This window comes from Eubalaena glacialis, chromosome 4, assembly GCF_028564815.1.
Source record: "Eubalaena glacialis isolate mEubGla1 chromosome 4, mEubGla1.1.hap2.+ XY, whole genome shotgun sequence".
Taxonomy (NCBI): domain Eukaryota; kingdom Metazoa; phylum Chordata; class Mammalia; order Artiodactyla; family Balaenidae; genus Eubalaena; species Eubalaena glacialis.
Window position 1 is genome coordinate 158,714,667 of NC_083719.1, and position 20,662 is coordinate 158,735,328.

The 20,662-nt window shown below is 52.4% G+C and overlaps 1 protein-coding gene across 1 annotated transcript in view; it reads right to left on the reverse strand.

The window, feature by feature from the left end:
• The window catches only part of COL23A1 (collagen type XXIII alpha 1 chain), a 370,865-nt gene that overhangs the window by 26,541 nt on the left and 323,662 nt on the right, over positions 1 to 20,662 (reverse strand). The window contains exons 4-5 of the mRNA XM_061188529.1: positions 19,702 to 19,709; positions 18,088 to 18,114 (exon numbers count right to left, since the gene is read on the reverse strand). Of these exons, the coding sequence (XP_061044512.1) occupies positions 18,088 to 18,114; positions 19,702 to 19,709 (35 nt within the window). The remainder of the gene's footprint in view (positions 1 to 18,087; positions 18,115 to 19,701; positions 19,710 to 20,662) is intronic.

The following is a 20,662-nucleotide window of genomic DNA, read 5'->3' on the forward strand; positions in this document are numbered from 1 at the left end:
GAACCCGACTGTGCTGGCACCCTGATCTCAGACTTCCCAGCCTCCAGAACTGAAGAGACAGATTTCTGTGGTTTATAAGCCATGCAGTCCATGGTACTTTCTTAGAGTAGCCTGAACTAAGACATAACAGGAAGAGTCTTGAAAGCTCTTTCAGCTCCCTGCACTGCTGTGGTCTTTGAAGGCAAAAGTCAAATAATACAAGGGTGGGTCTAGAGAGCTGGGGCCTCTCAGCAGTCTGGGGGCTTTGTGGTATCTGCAGACGGCTGGTGACCACTGCCCAACAGCTCACACTGTCCACTCACCTGACAAAGCCTCACTGGATTCGTCTACACTCTTGTGGAGGTGTAGAGGAATCCAACGGGGGTGCCATGGACTGGGTCCACCTGCCTGCTGGGTCCAGTGGTAAACAGCCAGTTTCCCTGGTTGGGTCTCCAGACTGCCCTGGCAGACAGCCATCTGCAGATTCCCCAGATGCTGTGAGAGTGACTGCTCCTTGGTGCCCTCACTCAAGGGCCTCACTCCAGGCAAGAAACCAGGGCAATTCTGAAAATTGGTCTCCTAAGTGCTTCTGGCCACTCGCTTCACATTCAGTTGAGGGTCTGGATGTCAGGGTGATGGCCTGGGGTCAGCTGGGGTCCCAGGAGAGGGGGAGTGGGGCCATTCCAAGGTCTTGGGGGCCCAGGCCCTGGGGGATCCTGGTCAGGTGCAGTTTCGGTCCCTGCCATCTGTAGCTCATCAGAAGCTGTCCTAGCTGGCCTGTCTCCTTGGGCCAACTCCTGGCTGTCCTGACCTGGATCCATATGAAAAGCCTTTTCCCTTTAGCAGTCCGCTAAAAGTAGGTCCTGCCCCTCATCTACCCCCCATGCTCACGCCCTGCTAGGCCTCCTCAGGGCCATGTCCCTCTGGGCATCTCTACGCGGGACCCCTCACCCTGGCGTAGCCCTCTCAGCTGCCATAACACAGAGGGCCCAGTCCCATCCTGGGTCTCTTCTGGGGGCTATTGGTGGCCTCCACACTCTGCCTGAATCACAACAGAAGCCCTGTGTAAGGCAGGTGTTATCATACCCATCTTACAGAGCAGGAAACTGAGGCCCAGTGAGGGAAAGGCCTTGCCCCAGGCCATGAAGCCAGAAGAAGGGGGGTCTGGAGCTGATATGGCAGGCACTTCAGTTCTGTGTCCACACTGCAATCAAGCCACGGCAGTGGTCTTGTCTGGCCTCTGGCCACTCTCCCTTCTTGTCTGCCCTTGCATTCCTCTGTTCAAACCTTCCCTGCTCTGTCCCATTGCCCACTGGATCTCGCCTGCCCACGGGCCCCCAGTCACCTTGTCCAGTGTGGTTGCCACTGCAGACTCTGTGCCCAGGCCCTGTATGTGTCTGTCCATCCTGCTGACCTGAGCCCAAACACAGTGAAAACTTTGCCCCTCTCTATTCTGCATGGATTAAAAGAAGCCATAATGCAGACAGAAATTAAAAAGAGACCAAGATGCAGTTTAGAACTAAGTAAAGCTCCTTCCTTTTCAAGAAGTAACAAGTGTTGGTGAGGATGTGGAGAAAAAGGAAGCCCTGTGTGCTACTGCTGGGAATGTAAATTGTGCAGCCACTATGGAAAACAGTATGGAGGTTCATCAAATAATAAAAAGTAAAGCCACCTTATGATCCAGCAATTCCACTTCAGGGTATTTATTCAAAGAAAATGAAAACAATAATTCGAAAAGATATCTGTACCCTCACTGTAGCATTATTTACAATAGCCAAGACATAGAAACAACCTAAGTGCCCACCGATGGATGAATGGATAAAGATGATGTGGTACACACTCACACACACACACACACACACTGGAATACTATTCAGCCATAAAAAAGAATGAAATCTTGCCTTTTGCAACAACATGGATGGAACTTGAGGTGCAGTATGCTAAGTAAAAAAGTCAGGCAGAGAAAGACAAATACCACATGATCTCACTAATATGTGGAATCTAAAACAAAACAACAGCAAAAAAACCCGCGCTCATAGATACAGAGAACAGATTGGAGGTTGCCAGAAGTAGGGGGGTGGGTGTGGGTGTGGGTGAAATGGATGAAGGGGTCAAAAGGTACAACATTCTAGTTACAAGATAAATAAGTTCTAGGGAAGTAATGTACAGCAATGAGGACTCTAGTTAACACTACTGTATTGTATACTTGAAAGTTGCTAGGAGAGTAGATCTTAAAAGTCCTCATCACAAGAAACAAAACAAAACAAACAAAAAAGGAGACTAAGGTGCAGCTTAGAACTAAATAAAGCTCTTTTCTTCATATGTCAGGAGGGAGAACACAGCGGGCCTCACTGCTAAGTCACCACCAGCAGCTGCGACATGAGCTGGCCTTGGAACTGGACAGCGTGATGAGTCCAAGGTGTCCCTGATAAAGGCCAGGACACAGAGCAGGGTTTGCTTTGGACTTGACTCCGTATCCTTCACAGGGTTTGCCCTTGCCACGGCCCTGGGAGACAGGTGCCATGCCCCCTCCTGCAGATGGAGAAGCTGAGTCAGTGGGATTGTCCAAGGGCTTGAAATAGGCCCCACTCTCTATGGAGTGCTCCCTCTCCTGCAGCACAGGGTAGTAGGGGTGACAGATGGCTGTCCAGGGAACCTAGGGAGGAGGTTCATAGGCTTTGCCTTCTTTCCAGGATTCCTGGTACATCTGTCTCCCTCACTGAGCAGACTCTCCCTGGGCAAGGGCTCCCTGAACCCTCTTTCACTTTGACCTTCTGCCAGGGCCAGTTCCAGTTGACGTGAAGCATGCAGTGCCATGGTGCCCTGCTTTTCTAGAAGTGTCCACTGAAGAAGGGAGCCCGGGGATGTTCCCTTGGCTTCAACCCCAGAGGGGAAAAAATCAGTGCCACCAGCTGTCTCTGAGAGCGTTCTGACGACCAGACCTCAGCTGCCCCTTCCTGAGAGTGAATCCTGCCTTCCAGGACTCTGGACAACTCCAAGACTGTCCTCGATGGCTCATTGATGGTGCAGCCTTGGTCCCCAGCTTTCTTGTTTGTGAGAAGCCCCGTAAGTGGCAGAAAACCAATTTTCCCACCCAGGGCCCTGCCTGTATTTGGGATCACAGAGTCCTTGGCCCCCAAGTCTTGGAGTTTTAAAAACATGAATAAAGTTTGTAGTTTCTGAATAATGGCAAGAGGGGGCATTAAGAGCAGCAATCTTGGAAACGCCCATCGCAGGGCTGAAGGAAAGTCATCTCAAATTCCCTGGGAACCCAAGATTGGAGCTGTATGTGGTTAGATATGATGCCAAGAAGATTCCCTTGGCAAACACAGAATGCCCACATGCAAATATTTAGAGACCAGAGGGTGCTGGCCCAGCCTTGTGGGTGGAGCTGACCCACAGCCATGGCCTTGGTCTGAGGAGGTGGCTCTGGGCTTACCTCTGGTGACACCTAGGCAAGAAGACTGTGCCCAGGCCCTTGAATTCTCTCTCTGGGGAAATAGCTGACCCTTGGAGAGGCTGATAGGTGACCAGTGGTCACTAGGAGTCACTGAGGAGAGGACTCACAAAAGGGTGGGGTGGAGGAGGAAACAGCCTGGCATTGGAGTCAGATGGACCTGCCTAGCTCTGGGGCATGATTCTGACCCCTCTTATCCTGGGGGAGTCTGGGCCCTGGGCTGTGAACCTTAGAGGATGGACCCTGCCTCTACATACTGCCTTTCCCAAACTGGTGTCCAAGGAACAGTGTCTTGCAGGGTGTTAACAGGCTTGCCTGGGGAAGGGAATACTATGGTCAAATAAGGGGTTACACCCTATGAAATAGGTTTCTTTCCTGCAAGATTTGCCTGAGCCATCATTCTGCTTGTGGGTCTCCCAGAGGGCAATGTTCCCAGCCTCACTGGACTCTCTCATCTCAGGGCCTGGCTGAGTCTTAGCAAAGCAACTCTGATGGCAGGCTGTGTGGACCACCTATGAACCAGGTGTTTCCATGTGCTGGAGGGAGGCCCAAGCCTGGCTCTGGGTGCTCTGAGAGGAGGAGAAACATTCTGGGGAAGGGTCAGGGGCTGGTCAGATGGGAGCCAAGGACAAACACAGGGTGGGTCCAGCAGTCAGGCTGGATCAAGGCAGGGCAAGGTCCAGGCTGAGTGCCCCAGCAGCTGACAAGCTGGTTTTGAGCAGGATGGGGCTGCTCTGGGAAGCCAGGCCACCTGGAAGAGCAGAGCCCCAGACTGGGTGGAGGCATGGCCTTGGTGGCATGGGGTCTTATTGCATCAAGGCAGCCCTCCCCTTCCCCGACCATCAGCTGCTCCAGCTGCTTCTCCCCCTGGGTCTCCCACCAGAGGAGCGGAAGGAACGACACTGGGCAGCCCATGGAGTGAAGGCAGGGCTTGGGCCTTCCCTGGGTTCAGATCCCCTCTCTGAGCCTCAGCTTCCACAGAATGGGTGATCCTGAGAGTCAGATGCCATAGCACTGTGCCTGGAGGCGCTCGGTTCCTGCCGGCTCCCTCCCCTGCCTGATCAAAGCTGTGGAATTCACCAGAGGTTTTCATCGCCTTCTGCCCTCCACGAAGCCCCACAGCTGTTTACAAGCCTGGGTTCTGCTTTAAATCACTCCTCCCTGGTGCAGATCAGCTGAGCTCCAGGATGCTTCCGGATGTGTGGAAGCAAACAAAACCCTGTGGTGCGCTGAATCGCATGCCAGGAGGACAGAGCCCCCGTGCTGGCCCATGCCCCTTGCCTCGCTCAGGGGCCCGAGCAGCCCAGAGCCTCAGTTTCCTCAACCATAAAATGGAGGTCTTGCCCTTCTCTCAAATGACAAGTTCAACATGGGTCCCAGGTTAGTCTCCTTTGTCTCCTCGTTCAGACCAACCTAAGTCATGAGACCCTACAGGGAAGTGGACACAGAGGTGGAGTCTGCACTGGCTCTCGGGTGGGCAGTGCTGGGAGGGACCTTTGTGGGGCCTTCCTAGTGGCTGGCAATGGGACGCCAGGCTGTGCCACTGCTGTCATCTCTTACCTTCATGGGTTTGCTCCCTCCCTCCTTCACCCTATTGGGTATTTCCTAAGCAGGGTTCCATGGAGCCATCTTCTGAGAAATATTAACGAGTATGGCAAAAGAGGGGAGGTTTCTTGGGGAAGTAAGTTTGGGCCATGGAGTATGCCGACTCCATCACTGGAGCTTCTCAATGTTCATCAAGGAACAAAGCCTCGGAGGAACCCTGAGGCAAAGAAGTTGTGTCAACCATTTCCTCTACACAGGGCTGGCTGCTTCTGTTCCTCCCTGTTAGCTATGGCTCAGCCCTCCCAGTCGGCAAGAGTATCTGTTGAACTGAACTAAATCAGTACACTGGTTGTGTTTAGACGGAGACAGGAGTAAATGCTCAGACTGGCCGAAGCTGGGTGACTATCTTGCTTTCTGGTTGTAATTAATGCTGACAGCTCCCCTTGGGGAATGGAGCCCTCCAAATGCACCAGAACAGGGCCCCTGGATGAGGGGGCTTACCAGGATTATCAGTCCAGGGCCCAGTAATTATGGCCCAGATGTTGACAATTCATCAAATTACAAGGCTGTTGGGGCCTGGGGTCCCAGCCTGGGACGTGCACATTCCTGTGCAAAGGCTCTCTCATCAGGGCTGTCCAGTGGGCAAGGGGCAAGTGGGTGGGCAGCCCCCTTGGGCAGGTCAGCACCATGTGGTTCTGATTTCTCAGGCCAGGCTGTTTGCACACACATGGGCCACAGCAAGACTGTCTGGGCTTAGCAATTTCCCAGACTTGAATTCCACCGTAGGGTAAGGGAAGAAAGGACCCCCACTTCTTAACGTCCAGCCTGGCTGCAGCTCGTGCCTGGGTGGTGGCACATGGTTCCTCCTGGGGATCCCCTTCCTGGGATCTGGGGCCCTCTGTAGAGTGGGCTCTGCAGTCACCTACTGCACCTAACTCATAGCAAGCTGTGAGGGCTTTAGCTGGGTGGGGACCTAGGAGCCTGCCGAGGTCAGAGCCCTGCCCTTCACTTGCTCCTTGGCCTGCCCACACTGCCCCCTCCCACTCCTCGTCTGTACAGGGGAGGGCAGGGCTGGCCTGGAGCCAGGTTTGGTTTGGTCCATGCAGTTAAAAAAAAAAGGAAAACTAACCAAATTAGTTGCAACATTTAAAAATTGTGACGTTTCACATAAACATCTGGAGTATGGACTTTTCTTGAAAAGCTGAAGATCTTGCACCCTGGGTCCACATGCATGGCAATACCTGCTGGGTCAAGTGCTCCTTTAGCTGGGCACTGCCCCAGGGCCACAGGCTCCACCCCACCCTTGTGCCTCACACCTGGCCTGCTCTCCTGCTGAGGTGACCTGCCAGCTCTGTAGGGGCATCTGGGTTTGTAACCCTTGGCCTAGAAAATCTCTAGGTCCCTTTAGCTCTATGGTTCTGTGAGGCCAGAAAGCCAGCTGGCTTCTATTTTGCAGAGAGGGCATGCTCAGTGAATATCTTGCATGCACTGGAAGCAATTACACGTATGTCCGTTATACATCGTGGCTAGAAGAGATGGTGCTATGCCTTTGAACTGATCCCTACCTGCTTAAATTACACATTTGCCTGTTACATGATTACCCTGTTAGGTATCATGAAAAATTGTTCCAGGGTGGGGTGAAGGGTAGTGATGGACCTGACTCCAGTTGGGTGTGGGAGGATGGAAGCTGGATCAGTGAATCGAGCTTGTCTGCTGAGAGCTGCCTCTAGCCTGGCATCTCCAGCTCAGGCACATGGGGCTGGTCTGATGGAAGGCACTGGAAATAGCAGACAGGCTGAGGCACCCATTTTGGTGGCAGCCTCTGCTAGGGTGAAGATCTAGCAGGATGGATCAGAAGGGTGACGGTCCCATTGTGGCTGGAACTACATGATGGAGGCAGTCTAAAGGGGAGTGGCCTGCCTGGGACAGCCCAGCTCAGACGGTGGGACTGAGACACAGCGTTACCAAGACACCAGGGGACAGAGTGACTGACAGAGCTCACAGCAGACACAGAGGCGACAGCGGGTGCTCTGCAGAGACCCCTGATGCCCCAGGCCACACTCCTGATCTGCCCTCTTGCCCTGAGCCTTAGTCTGTGGGTCCACTTGCCTGCTTCCTCCCATCCTCACTCACGTTTGAATTTCCAGCCTCTCTGAAACCCTGGGCTTTGGGGTAGGCCCTCTTTGGTTTCCATGGATGACACAGTTGTCACCCACTGTTAATGGATTGGTTGGAATCCTTAAGAATCCAAAGATTTCGTATAAAACTTGTATTTCTAGCTTCTCTCTCTTTTTAAAAATAAACTTATTTCTTCCTTCCTTCCTTCCTCCCTCCCTCTCTTCCTCCCTCCCTCCCTCCTTCCTTCCTTCCTTCCAGGCTGCGTTGGGTCTTCGTTGCTGCGTGCGAGCTTTCTCTAGTTGCGGCGAGCAGGGGCTACTCTTCGTTGCGGTGCGCAGGCTTCTCATTGCAGTGGCTTCTCTTGTGGAGCACGGGCTCTAGGTGCACGGGTTTCAGTAGTTGTGGCACGTGGGCTCAGTAGTTGTGGCTCGCGGGCTCTAGAGCGCAGGCTCAGTAGTTGTGGCGCATGGGCTTAGTAGCTCCGCGGCATGTGGGATCTTCCCAGACCAGGGATAGAACCTGTGTCCCCTGCCTTGGCAGGCGGATTCTTAACAACTGCACCACCAGGGAAGTCCCTCCAGCTTCTCTTGATATCTTAGGAGATGTGGTAATGATCAACCTGCTTGGGCTGAGCTGCAGCGCTCCCTTTAGATGGGGCATGTATCCCCCCAGTTCAGCCCAAGCCCAACTGTTCCTTACACTCTCCTGCACCCAGCCAGTTTCCCCTATTTCCTCACCTGGCTGGCCCCTGGAATGTATCAATGAGCTCGTGAGCCTGCAGTTCTAGCTCTGAACCATCTCTCCAAACCACGTCCACATCCAGTCCCCCACTCACCCCTGCCTAGGACTTGGCCTGTCTTCTGGACCAGTCTCCACCAGCCTCCCTGCCTCCTATCCCCACATGCCCATCCTTCCTACACAGCGAAGGAGTGGGGGTCATACTGATTGTTTTGTTTTTACCCAGCAGACCTTGGAGTGAACTGCTTAACTTCCCTGGAGCCTGTTTCCTCCTCTGGAAAGTGGGTGTGGTATGGATGGAATGGTTTCCTACAGATGACAGTGCCCAGCCTGGAGCTTGGCACCCAAAAGGGTTGGATGAGTGTGACTGTAATGTGCTGGGCCAGTTTTGCGGTAAGAATCCAGGAAACGGGGTGGAACTAAAAGACATACACATTTGCCTTCTCATCTGGATGTCACTGACCCTGAGCACAGCCCTGTTAGGCAGGTGCCATTATTACCCCCATTCCACAGATGAAGAAACTGAAGCTTGGGGAGGCCAGGCATGGCCAGCCTGGACTTGGACATAAGCCTAAATCTCCTGCCTAAACCCCGCACGCTTCCCACCTCACCATCCCTCTCTGGCTTCATCAGCACCTAATACAGCCTCACCCCCACCCTCAGGGCAGAGCCGCAGTGCCCCTTGGCCTGACATTCAAGGACCCCTCCTCTGCCCCCATGGTCCTCCTTCCAGACTCACGAGTCATCTCTGAGAAGTCTTCCTCAACTCCCCCTCATCCCACATAGTTCCTCAGTTACTGACCCTCTGCTCTGTCTTCCCAATGCCTCCTCTCCCCACTGTGACTGTCCCCAAGGCTCCAGTGCCCACTAGAGGCCTGGCTCTGAAGGATGTCTGTGAATCTTTGAAGTGCCCCCTTACCCAGCTGGGCTCGTGCCATCCTGTCCCCCTGAGTTTGGGTCTGAATAGCCCAAAAGGGAGGACCCATTAGTGGAAGGACCCGCCCTTGTATGGAAGATGACCCACTGGGGCCAATCTCTCCCTAGATGTCCCTCCTGAAAGGTGGGTACGCAGCCCTGGCTTGTATACCTCCAGTGACAGGGAACTCACTGCTTCCTGGGCAGCCTGATAGGTTTGCAAAGTTTTTGTTTAAGCCTGGACCTTCCCAGGTTGGATGCTACTGCAAGTTCCCTCCAACTTGTGGCCCCTTAGTGAGGCAACCACTTGATCAATGAAGCTGGGTACTCCATGGCTGCTGGCCCCTGACCCCCCTCTCCTGTTCCCTCCCAGCCTGGCCTGTCTTGGGTGTACCCTCTCTCTGGACATTCCCCCGAAGCTCCCATTTGTCAGCCCCTACTTGGCCTTCCGACCTCGGCTCACACCTCCCTTCCTTTGGGGGGGTGCCCCGACTCCCACCAGGCCAGGCCCAGGTCAAAGATACTCGCAGCAACCTGTTGTTCCTTCCCGGCCCTGAATTTTTATTCTCTCTCCCACTCAATCACAGCCTCCACGGGGGGAGGGACCCTGGATGTACTTCTCACTAATTGTATCCCAAATGCCAAACAAAGTGCCTCATACATAGTGAGAACACAGTAAATATTTGTTGAGTGAACCAGCTGTCAAGGGAACTCTTCTATGAATGAATGTCCAGTTTCCTACTGATGCTAGTGCCTGGCCTGGGAGCACCAGAGGGCACTCTTGACCTTTTGAAGGCTGTCATGGGCACCCGCTGACTCCTGCCCCCTGGGCCACATCCTGGGAGCTGGGCACTGGGGACACTACCCTGGGAGGGGCTCCTTCAGCCTCAAGGGCTCCCCCTGCTGGGGTCAGTGATCATCACGGCAGCAAGAACTGTCACTGAACCCAGCCTGTATGTCCAGTGTTAGGGCTCTCATGGGGTCAATTACCTGGCTCCCCCAGTGGCTGAAGAGGGGTTAGGGACATGCCTGAGATCACACAGTCTGCGGAGCCCCAAAGCCCACTTTCTCTCCACTGCATGGGCAGGACAGGGGGCCAATCCCTGATTTCAGGAGGAGCTGGGTGGACCAGCTTCATACCCCAAATAACTGCTTTCTCTCAAATCTATTTACTTGGAAGACCTGAGTTTGTCCCAGTGGCCTAGTGCAGGTCTGTGAACATGTTCTTCCTGGGGGGATGAGGGTGCTTTGCTGCCTGGGGGAAGTGGGAAGAGGGGCCAGCAAAGATGTTGTCACAGTCACACCTGCAAAGGGCAGGATCAACTTCTGCTGGCCCCCCATGGGCTGTCCCTGCTGATAGCAATCCCAGAGCTGGATGTGGGAAGACGGCACCTCCCTTGGAGGTTTGTATCTGGGGCTGGGGGCTCCCGGGCCACTGCCAGGACGATGCAAAAGGCTGCTGAGGGTAAGCAGGGCATCTGGGAACCAGGGGCAGGAGCAGCAGCTCAGCCCTCTGGTCCTTTGGTTGCCCCACATGTGACACTTGAGGGACATGGGATATAGCATGGGCCCAAGGCAAGGAGCCTGGGTGAAGGAGCACCTGTCCTGGGCTTTCGAGGGACCCTGGGGAGGAGGGAGGAAAGGCCGGCACGGTGGCCCTTTCCCTGGGGTCCGGCTGTGGCTCCCCAAGGTTCCAATCTGGGGGCCATTAGTGGGGCTCGGAAAATCTGCTTTCATCCCGTCCCCGCTCCACCCAGAATCTGGGGAGCTGGGGAGCGGCACTGCGAGGGTCAGATGAAAATGCGATGTAGGATGTTGAAATCTAAAAACAGATGAATTTGGGATATTACAGATGAATCATTTAACTAATTACATTATTACAATCAAAGCTGTTTTTGAACTATGAGAGTGCAAAAAAGCATATGAATGTGTGGTGCCCTGTGGTCCTTTTTTGTTCACTTGATTAATTCCAAACAGTCTGAGTTATTCATTTCAAAATTGGTCCCAGGCAGAGGCCCTGTCTCATATCCCACATTTCTGCTCAGAGCTTATGCTGTCCCCCGGGGCCTAGGCTGTCGATGCCCCCATGACTGATTCTGGAGACGACAGTGCAGCTCTGCCTGCCCCCCGTCCCCGCCCCAGATAGGTGGTGCTTGGGGAACTGGGTGCTGCGAAGCGTGAGGAGTTCTGGCTCTGGTCCCTCACCTGTCAGAGCCAGCCTGCAACTCCCGCCAGCCCTCATTTCTCCAGTCTGCCCCTTTTACTCCATCCTTGCTGGGACATTCTTATTTCAGTGCCTGATATTATTGTAGCCGCCTTCTACCTGGACCCCCTTCCTCCAGTCTCTGCCCTGTAGACAGGGAGGCCTTTCCAATATACACTTATGCCCACACCCCTCTGGGTGGGTGGGGGCCCCTCACTCAGCATCATCTTCCCGCCTTTCCCTGCCCTCCCTCAGAGTCACTGACCGCCGGCACATGGGACCACATCTCGCCCCCTGCCGTTTTCATTGTGCCTGTGCTGGTGCTGCATGGAATGCCTCCTACCTTGTCTTCGTGCCAAACTCCTACTCATCCCTCAAGACATGCCCCAACTGTCCCTCTTCTATGAGGCCTCCCCTTGTCCCAGGCAGAGTTAGCTCCTCCTTCCTCTGTGGGGTCCGAGGCCCTGTGTGGATGCATTACAGCCTTACCCACTGTGCCATAAAGGTCTCTGTGTGGGAAGGTCTAGGGAGTCTTCAGGGGGAAGCCAGGCCCCATGTGCTTGCCACTGTGAGATCTGGAAAAGTGGCATGGCCACTCTAAGCTTCAGTTTTTCAGTCCACAAAATGGGCACAAATCATCATGTCCAGGGATAGGATGTACTTTGAAACTGAAGTGCTGCACAGATCCGATCCCTAATGTTTTCATCCAGGCCAAGCCTCACACTGCAAATGTGGACAGAAGGGCCAAGTGACTGCCTATCGGCAGGGGTGGAAAAGGACTTGATCATGGCTATGGTCTCTCTGCTTCACTCAGCTGCTCCTGGACAGGGAAACGGAATTGGACATTTCACCACGAGGGGGACCGTAATTTCTAATAATCGCTATGATACAGACACATGGATGAGGAATAGGAAAGAAGGTGGAATGAAGAAATTTTCTTCTTCATTTAAGTTAGAACTGGTTTTCTGTTTTTGCTTGTTTGTTTGTTTTTTTAATGCACAGCAGGAAAGGGTCTTAACAATTTGATAATGGGGGTGGAATAGGGAGAGAGCTCCAGGGCCAGATAAAAACAGGGATGAGGAAGAGAAACAGAACATTCACCCCAAATAATCTGTTTCTCTGGGTGGTGAGAGGAGGAAGACCCTTCTGCCAATGCACAGACAGTCTGAGCCCTGGTCTGCTGCCATAACCTGCTTACTGATAGGGTGGCTGGTGTGATGGAGAGTCTTCAGGCTGGGTGCTAATCTGGGTTTTGCCATGCGGGTGGGCCTTGTGTCTTGGCCAAGTCCTATCAGTGTCTGAGCCCAGCTTCCTCCTCTGTCCAGCAGGGCCGAGACCATCAATCTCCCAGGGTGGGAACGCGGGCAATCATGCCCCCAGCAAGCACTTGGTCTGTGCACTTGTTCCCAGGCACGTTGGAAAGGCTTCTGGGGGATGAGAGTGGACAGTCCTTTCTTCTAGTTCCCTTGGGAGGAGAGAGACTCCCCGCCCTTGTCAAGGCAGCTGTCTCTGTGGACAGGTAGTTTCTGTAAACACAGAGCCAAGTTTCCTTGGCCTCCTGCCTGGGTCAGCCTCTCACCGTGGCCTATAAGATTCTATCCCACACAGGCTTGGAGACCTCTCTGACTTCCCCTTCTACCATTTCCTGGCACTTGCTCGCTCACTCCAGCCACATTGGCCTCACATGTACCCTGGACACATGACACTTGTTCCTACCTCATGACCTGTGCACTTGCTTCTTCCTCTGCCAGGAGCATTTCTCACCACCCCCCCCAAAAGATTGCTACATCTTTTCATCATTTAAGTCTCACCTCAAATGTCATCTTCCCCAAGAGCCTTCTGATTATTTAATCCAAATTATACCCACCCATCCACCCAGTCAGCCCTCTCATCACGTCCCCTGCTCTAGCACATTTTACTGTTTTACTGTTTGAAGCTATCTTGTTGGTTTATTACTTGTTTGTTTCTCTCTTCCTCACTTCACGGAGGGGCCTTGTCACTCCTGTTTGGTGCTAGTCCAAAGACCCAGAAAAGCACCTGGCACAGAGACAATGACTGATGGTGTTTCTGAAGTGGGCATGCTCCCCCATTCCAGGGCCTCTGTACCACTGGCCCTCACTGGGTTTCATCATTTCTATGTACCTCACAACCTAACACTCTCCTCATACATTCAAATACACAAATCTTAAGCCCTGGAAGATTTACCAAATACATATTTTTCAAAAATGTTTGAATTGTATTCTGAAGGTGTAAAACAAATGCAAAAGTCACTAAAGCTCAATGCTGAGTCAAAAAAGTCCAAATACCAAAAAAGAGGAAATGTGAGGATTTTGATGTTGTAAATAGGAGATGATGAGACTTTTTCTGTGCCAAAGTCAAGATGTAGGCAATACTGAGCCTTGCATGAGAGACAGGTCTTTTCATCCTAGACAGAAGCCACAGTTTGGAGTGGAAAAAAAGAGTTTGTGAGAAGAAACCTCTAGGAAGGTCACAGTGGCCCCTAGTTGTCCCTCTCTCTCTATCCCATGGCAAATTGGCTGTTGGTCCCCCTCCCCCATAGCTCCCCAAAGACTGCGACTGGGTCTGATTCTCTTTGTGCTACCCTAGTACACAACACACCTTCTGGATTTGTTGAACAGAGCCAAGCCTGCTATTTATGAGATGGCAAAATCACTTTATCAACATAAATGCTGATTACTACCCCTTAATGTAAGAATGCTGGGCCCAGGGGTCCTCTGCAGGTCCCACCTTGGACTGACAATGTTCTGAGTTCAAAATTCTCCCGTGTGTGCCTGATTCCATGATATCTGCTGTCCCTGGATCAATTGGAATCTGAAAGCTCTCAAATGCTGGTGATCTCTTTAAATTCTATACCTGCAATTCCAAGTTCTACCACCAGATGGCAGTTAGAATTACGCAAACTTTATCAACACTAGTTTAATCTCTGAGACCGTACTTCTAATGAAAATACACCCTAAATTAAAACAAGATACATACGTACATCCATACATTTTTAACTTATATTGGCATAGATTTAAAAGTGTAATACCCATGATTGGCCAGGGCTTGGGGCAACATGTAGCATTCATGTGCTGTTGGTGTGAATGTAAATTAGCACAGCCTCCGGGAGGGCAATTTGACAGTACACATCAAAAGCCTTAAACATGTGCAAACCCTTTGGGCCAGCAACTCAACTTCTAGACATTTATTCAAAGGAGATAATCATAGAAATAAGCCTAGATTAATTCCCACGACGTTGACTACAAGGGTGAAAGACGGTCAATATAAATAATATAACTTGGAGACTGGTTAAATCAATTATATATGTGATAAAATGCTATGCAGCTATTACTTTCTATAAGAATTCTTAATGATGCGGAAAAATCTTATGCTATATTAAGTGAAAAAAATAGGCCACAAAAATGTATGTCCACTGTAATCCCATTTTCAGAATAATAACTATAAAAACAAACTTGTACACAAAAAGTATGGGAAGAACAAATGCCAAAATATTGAGAGGACTTATCTGTGGGTGGTAGGATTATGGACGATTGCTTTTTCCTTTTTTGTGCTTTTCTCTATTTTGGGAAGGTTTTATAAAAAACATGCTTCTTTTGTCATCAGCAGAGAGCTATTCATGAACGCTTGGCAGCAGAAAAGGACAGGCTGGCCTCTGTACAGGGAGGCTGTGGACAAGGTGACTGAGGCCCTTTTCAGTCCACAGCCTGCCCCACAGACATGCTTAGCTCCTATGGCCCTGTCCCCCTACAGCCCCTATCGGGTCCATATATGGACCTGGTTTCAGCTGGTCTCCTTACGGGGTGGGGGGCCACATTGGATTAATCCAGAACATTCAGCCGGCACAGTCTCTACCACAGGCATCCTGCTTGACTCTTTTCTTGCTCTTACTTCCCTTTAGGAAGTGGCATGATTTTAGCACAAAGGAAAAACAAAACAAAACAACACAAAAAACTCCCTGAACCTGGTCTTGAAGTTTAGTTCAAGAAAAAGAAAGGAGCACCCAAAACTTTTTTTAAACTGACTGTTCAAAGCCATTTTCCTTTCCAAGTGCTGCCAATGTGTGTTGGTGGATCAGAATGATTTCCTAAGCCTGTCTTTCCTTCCCTCGAGGTTTTGTGGGGTGAGGAAAGATAGAGATATTATCGAGGGGCTGCCACCTGCCGTGCTGCACTTGGGCCCTGCGTGTATTCCCCCCTTTAAGTCTCCAACTCTGTAGGTATGATCTCCCCGGGTTCCAAGAGGCCAAGTACCCAAGACCGCACAGCTGAGCCAGGACGGGACTGGGGTCAGAGAGACTCAAAGTCCGTGAATACTCAGTACACGAGGTGCCTCTCAGGTGGCCAGGCCCCTCGTGCTGCAGGGATTGCCCTAACCCTGGGATGACCACATGGAGCCGTCTGTCAGCAGAGCTCGGGCTGGGAGCCAGGCCCTCCACAGGCTGAGAGATCTGAATTTCAGCTTAAAACACATGGGCCCCCCGAGCCTACAGAATTCCCTCCCAACCTCCGCCTGCCCACATGGGCCTGCTTCCCTCCTTTGGAGAAAGCCAGGCAGAGTGTCACCTCCACCCTGTATCCCTCCACCGAAGGGACAGCCTGTGCGGCCTGATGGAACAAGGGTGCTTGGAGGCACACAGCTGGGCGAGTTGGCTGGCTCCTGGCACTGGAGGCACAAACACCTTGAACCCAGCCAGCAGCAGGCAAGGCCAGCCCAGTCAGGGAAGATGCCCAGATCTGTTTGGAAGTGGAGTTGCATGCAAACTGGGGTGGGCGACCTCAGGAAAAGGGGCAACCCAGCCCTGGGGTAATCATGGGTATGACACCAGCTTCTCCTCACCCCTCACCGGGTCCAGCCTTCTCAGGGCTGCCCAGTGATGAGAAGCTTAAGGGGCCAAGGGCATGGGCTGCCAGCACCGTCTGCAAACAGGCAGTGGGGAAGGCTTGCTGGGCCCTAACCTGCTCCCTTCCCAGAAAGCTCCCAACTTCATACCAGGTGGACACACTGCATGCACATCCCTCCCTTGGCCTCCCCACCCCAAATTCACAGAGCCCTGTCTCTGACCCAGGCTCAGTGCCAAAAACCTCACACACTAAACACCAAGCTTAATTCCCAGACAGCCCTGTAACGGACCTAGTCACCTGACCACCATTTGCTGTGACCTCACTTTACCTAAATCCCAGCTCTCTTCTTCACATGGAAGGAAACAGATTCTTAGGGCTGCTGAGGGGCTTGCCCCCAGCTTCACAGCTTGTGAGGGAATTCAATTCCCAGCTGCCTAACTCGGAAGGAGGACTCCTACTCATCACCCACAGAGCCTGCTGGCCACCCCCCAGCCTGCTCCGTCCTGGGAGGAAGGGCAGGGATGGTGGCAGAGGGGAAGAGGCTCTGTGGGAGGTAGACTGGACCCCTGGCAGCTGGTCTGGAGTCCCCTGACCCTCGCCCGAGGAAAATGATTCCCACAATCAGCCAGCAGCCTCTCTGATGCTCACAGCCTGGGTCATGTGTGCTCAGAGGAGACAACAATGGGCAAGAGGGAAGAAATCCACTCACCCAGACACCACCCACTCCCCTTTGGACACGGGCACCTACAATCAAGAGTAACCCTGGAGTATAAAAGGTAACTAGGTAATCCCAGGAGTGGTTCTGCAGGAAGTTTCCAGTGCTCCTGAGCTAGTGAAGCGAGCAGGCTCAGGACACGAGGCTGAAATGTTCCAGCAAAAGCCTGTGGTTCCCCAAGACTCTAGCTGCCATGTCTAGGAATGTGGGCCAATCAGGAAAAGCTGCTGGGAGGTGGCGGTGCCCTGATCCCCTGTGTGCTCCTGTGGGGTGAAGGTGGATCATGGCTGGCCTCACATTTCGTTCTTACCCCACACAGAGCAGGATGTTTCTGGTCTGAGGGGTCGGACTGCTTGCTGCTGGGGGAGCCGCCCTGGCTGCCTGGGTGGGTGGAGCACGGACCACTCAAGACATGAGGTAAATGCCCCCCAAAGTTTCCACCAAGAATTGTAGGCTGGGTTTGTGACCCATTTTGTGTAGCCATCACCGCCTCAGTCTTAATTAATCCCAACTCCAGTGTTGTTAGGGAGGCCTTGCATGACCCCATTTCACAGAACAGGAAACTGAAGCTCAGAGAATGCCAGAGCCTTCCCCAAGGTCACCCAGCTAGGAGGCAGCAGGGTTGGAATCCATGCCCAGGTCTCCCTGATGCTCAGGGCTGGACGGCCCTCCACGGCCTTCTGGGAAGGTGGCTCCTGCAAGACTGGGGACACCCACTCCCTGACCCCGCCCTCCACTGCCAGCCAATCCTGACTCTGGACAGAGCTGGCCACTAGCGAGGCCTCTGAATCCATCAACATTTCCCTCCCTGAATCCTCCTGGCCTGAGGCACAGAACAAATCTCCCAACAGGATGGTCCTGCCATGCTCTCCTTCACCAGGCCTACCCCCTGCTCTTTCTTTATCAGGACTTCTGCATGCTGCTACCATGGGCCTTGACCTCCGTGCAGGACTGGACAGTGGCACAGCCATATTTCACCTTGCTTCTGACGTGATGCTCACTCAGCCCAGGCTGGGACATTCATTCCAAGTATAAGCTAACTTTTAGGTTTAATTGTAAAAGATCTGAGAAGTAACGACACCAAAAAGGCCAAACTGGAACCAACCAGTCTCTCGTTCTCGAGTGGTGACAGGACATGTGGGCTGGGACAGGGAGTCTTCTGTCCACTGGAAAGAGTCTGGCAGCCAAGCCCATGGGAGGGCACTCACTCCACAGCCAAGGGCTGGACCCTGGGCTCAGGGCTGACACACTGGCCAGGAAGAGCAGTGTTGGGTGGACTCAGCACACCAATGAGACTCTTTCTTGAAGGCTATTTGATTTGTCTGCAAGGCAGCTAGAGCTGCAGACAGTTCCCTCTAGGCCAGGGCCCTGCAGATCTGCACATCCTGCATCTTCACAGAGCTAACGCTACTCCCTCCACAGAGAGACCACGGCCACTGAGGAGCAGAGGAGGAGGAGGAGGAGAGGAGTGCAGACAGTTAAATAAAGGCACAGAGGAAGAATACTGGCTTGAGAGTAAAGGGCAAAGAGAGCAAAAAAATATATGGCAAATTACCGGGTAGCCATCTCGTCCTGATTGCCCCTGTGGTAATTAATACGTCATTAATAATTAGACTTTCGGCAGAAAACCATATGGCAACACTTAGAACTCAGTCAGGGCCCCAGATCCCCCCAACGTCTGCAGGGTTTGCAGCAGAGGCTGCTGGCTGGTAACTGACTCCTTCAAGGGGGGGGATGCAGGGCTCCAATGGGTCTGGGGGATGGAGCACCCATTCCCCACCTCATAGGGCCAGGTTGGAGGAGCCACCAGGGCACACACCACACGTGTCCTCCCCACATCAGCCAAGGCACATGGCAAGGACCTTGTGGGATTGTGGGCTTCTGGAGGGTGGCATCACAGTTACCACGGAAAATGCTCCTTAAATGGGGCCTGATCTGGGGCCTAGTGAGCAGGATATGGGTTTCCTGTCTGTTGCCACTGGCATGGGGTGACCTGAGGAAGACAGCCTTGAAAACCAGAGATATGGGGGCACCTTTACTGCTACTGGATGCTTCTCTGACCCCATGTGCTCCGAGCAGTGGCTGCCCCGCCAGTGTCCCATACATTGGCATCCATCTCAGGTTGCAGCTTGAGAATTCTGCATTTGTTTAATCCACTTAGTCGTTTAACAGCCAAGTTAAAAAAAAAACACAAAAAACCAAATTTTCTCCATAGCCCCCTGCATTACGCACTTCGGCAAGTTCACGCAGGTTAGCCTCCATGTGACAGTCAGGAATGACTCAACTGTGAAAAACTGCTCGTAGCCCATAAATCTACACGTTGTCACTTTCTGGCTCAATGTGGTGCTGCTACATGCATCAAGAAGTCCAGACTCTGAAGGGTGCTGATCGGGAAATGAATCATGGTAAGTGGAAGTAAAACAAAGCTGCTCATCTGAAAGGAATTCCTTTAGAAGGTTAATTTTGGCTCAAGAGGACTGTCAATGTGCTTCTTGAATTCATTCATCAGGATTTATCAGGCTCTGAAAAACTGCCAAGATGAATCAAAGGCAGACTTGTCATGTGTCTTGGAGAAGGCACGGGATTTCCGGGGCTGCTGTGGATTGGGCAGCCAGCCCCTCCCTCACACCCTTCTCAAACTCAGCACCCTCACTGGCCAGCTGTGCTCTCAAGGTCTCTGTTGCCCAACCCGGAGAGTCAAATATCTTGGCAAAGAAGGAAAACGGACCCCAGGATCTAGTGGTCAAGCCCAACATATTCCTGGCATAACTGCCTGACTCCAGAGCCCTTTCTGCCAAAGCATATGAGACGAAAATGTTTACACAGATCAACTGCTGCTGAACATTTAGGAAATATGGGTATGGTGCTTGCATTTCTGTGCATCAAGCATCAAGCTGAGCCAGAGATTTGGTGAGGACCAACCAGGCTCATGTCAGCTCTCTTGGAGGGAAAACAGTCACAGGATGCTTCACTGGGCAAGTCAAGCCCATGGAATCCTGTGCTTGCATTCATCTACAAGTCACAAAAAAATATGGCCCCTGTCTGGGACTGAATTTAATTTTAAGGACACATCGCTCTAATCAAATATTATTTTCATGGAAGTGCTACACAGAGAGAAAACAAAATGTCTTATCTTTCAGGAGCAGAGAGCATAATCCAGGACACTTACGGGAGGACCTGCAAAACACAAGCAGAGAAACCACAGTCAGCATCAAAGGGAGAGAGGGTCCCCTCGCCCAGGCCGGCCCCTCTCTCACACAGCTCCTGGCCACCCCTCCTCGCAAGGCTTTGATGCTGTCATTGGCCCCAAAGCCAAGTGGCAGGGCAGAGGGAGTGCCTCTGTCCTTGGAGGGGCTGGGTGGGCATGTGCCTGGTAAAGACAATCCAGCAAGTTTTGGTTCCTGCATGCATTACATGAGGCTGCTGCTGCTTCTTGCTTGGGGCCCACTCGTGTTGGGTTTTGGCAGGCAGGGTAGGAATCAGACCTGTTCCTGCCTGAAGAACACATTTTGGAACTCACTAGGGGTTGGTTCATTTCTATGGAAAGGGAGAGACTTGAGAAAGAAAACATTCTGGGCGGAGGTGAGAATACTCCTAGGTGCACTGGATGTGTGAGTGTGCGGCTGAGCTGACATGTAGGGGGGTGGGGGGCCCATAGCCCAGCTCCCACAATGTAGAGGTTAGCGGTGCCGAGCCTGGCTGCGCATGGGGGATTTGAAGGGGGCGAGTCTGGAAGCACAGGGGGCTGCTGCAGGGAAGGCTGGTGCAGCAAGCTGAGACTTGCCCCATGGAGAACACTCAGGTGTTCCTCACCTTACAGTGTGCAAACCATATTGCACATCTATGACAGCATTTGACCTTCTCAACAATCTTTGAGGTATGATGAACATACCCATGTGACAGATGACCACACAGAGGCTCAGAGAGAAAGAAATGACTTGTCCAAGGCCACATAGTTGGTTAGGGGTGGAATTTATCCCCGAAGGAAGTCTCCCGACTCTCAAATCCTACACATTTTCCACTAAAGCCATGTTGCTGCCAAACAAGTGACTCCTCTGCTCTCTCCTGGCAGACCCCAGACCTCAGTCTGGAGAGTGAGGTCGGCACAGGGAGGCGGCCCTCGGCAGTCA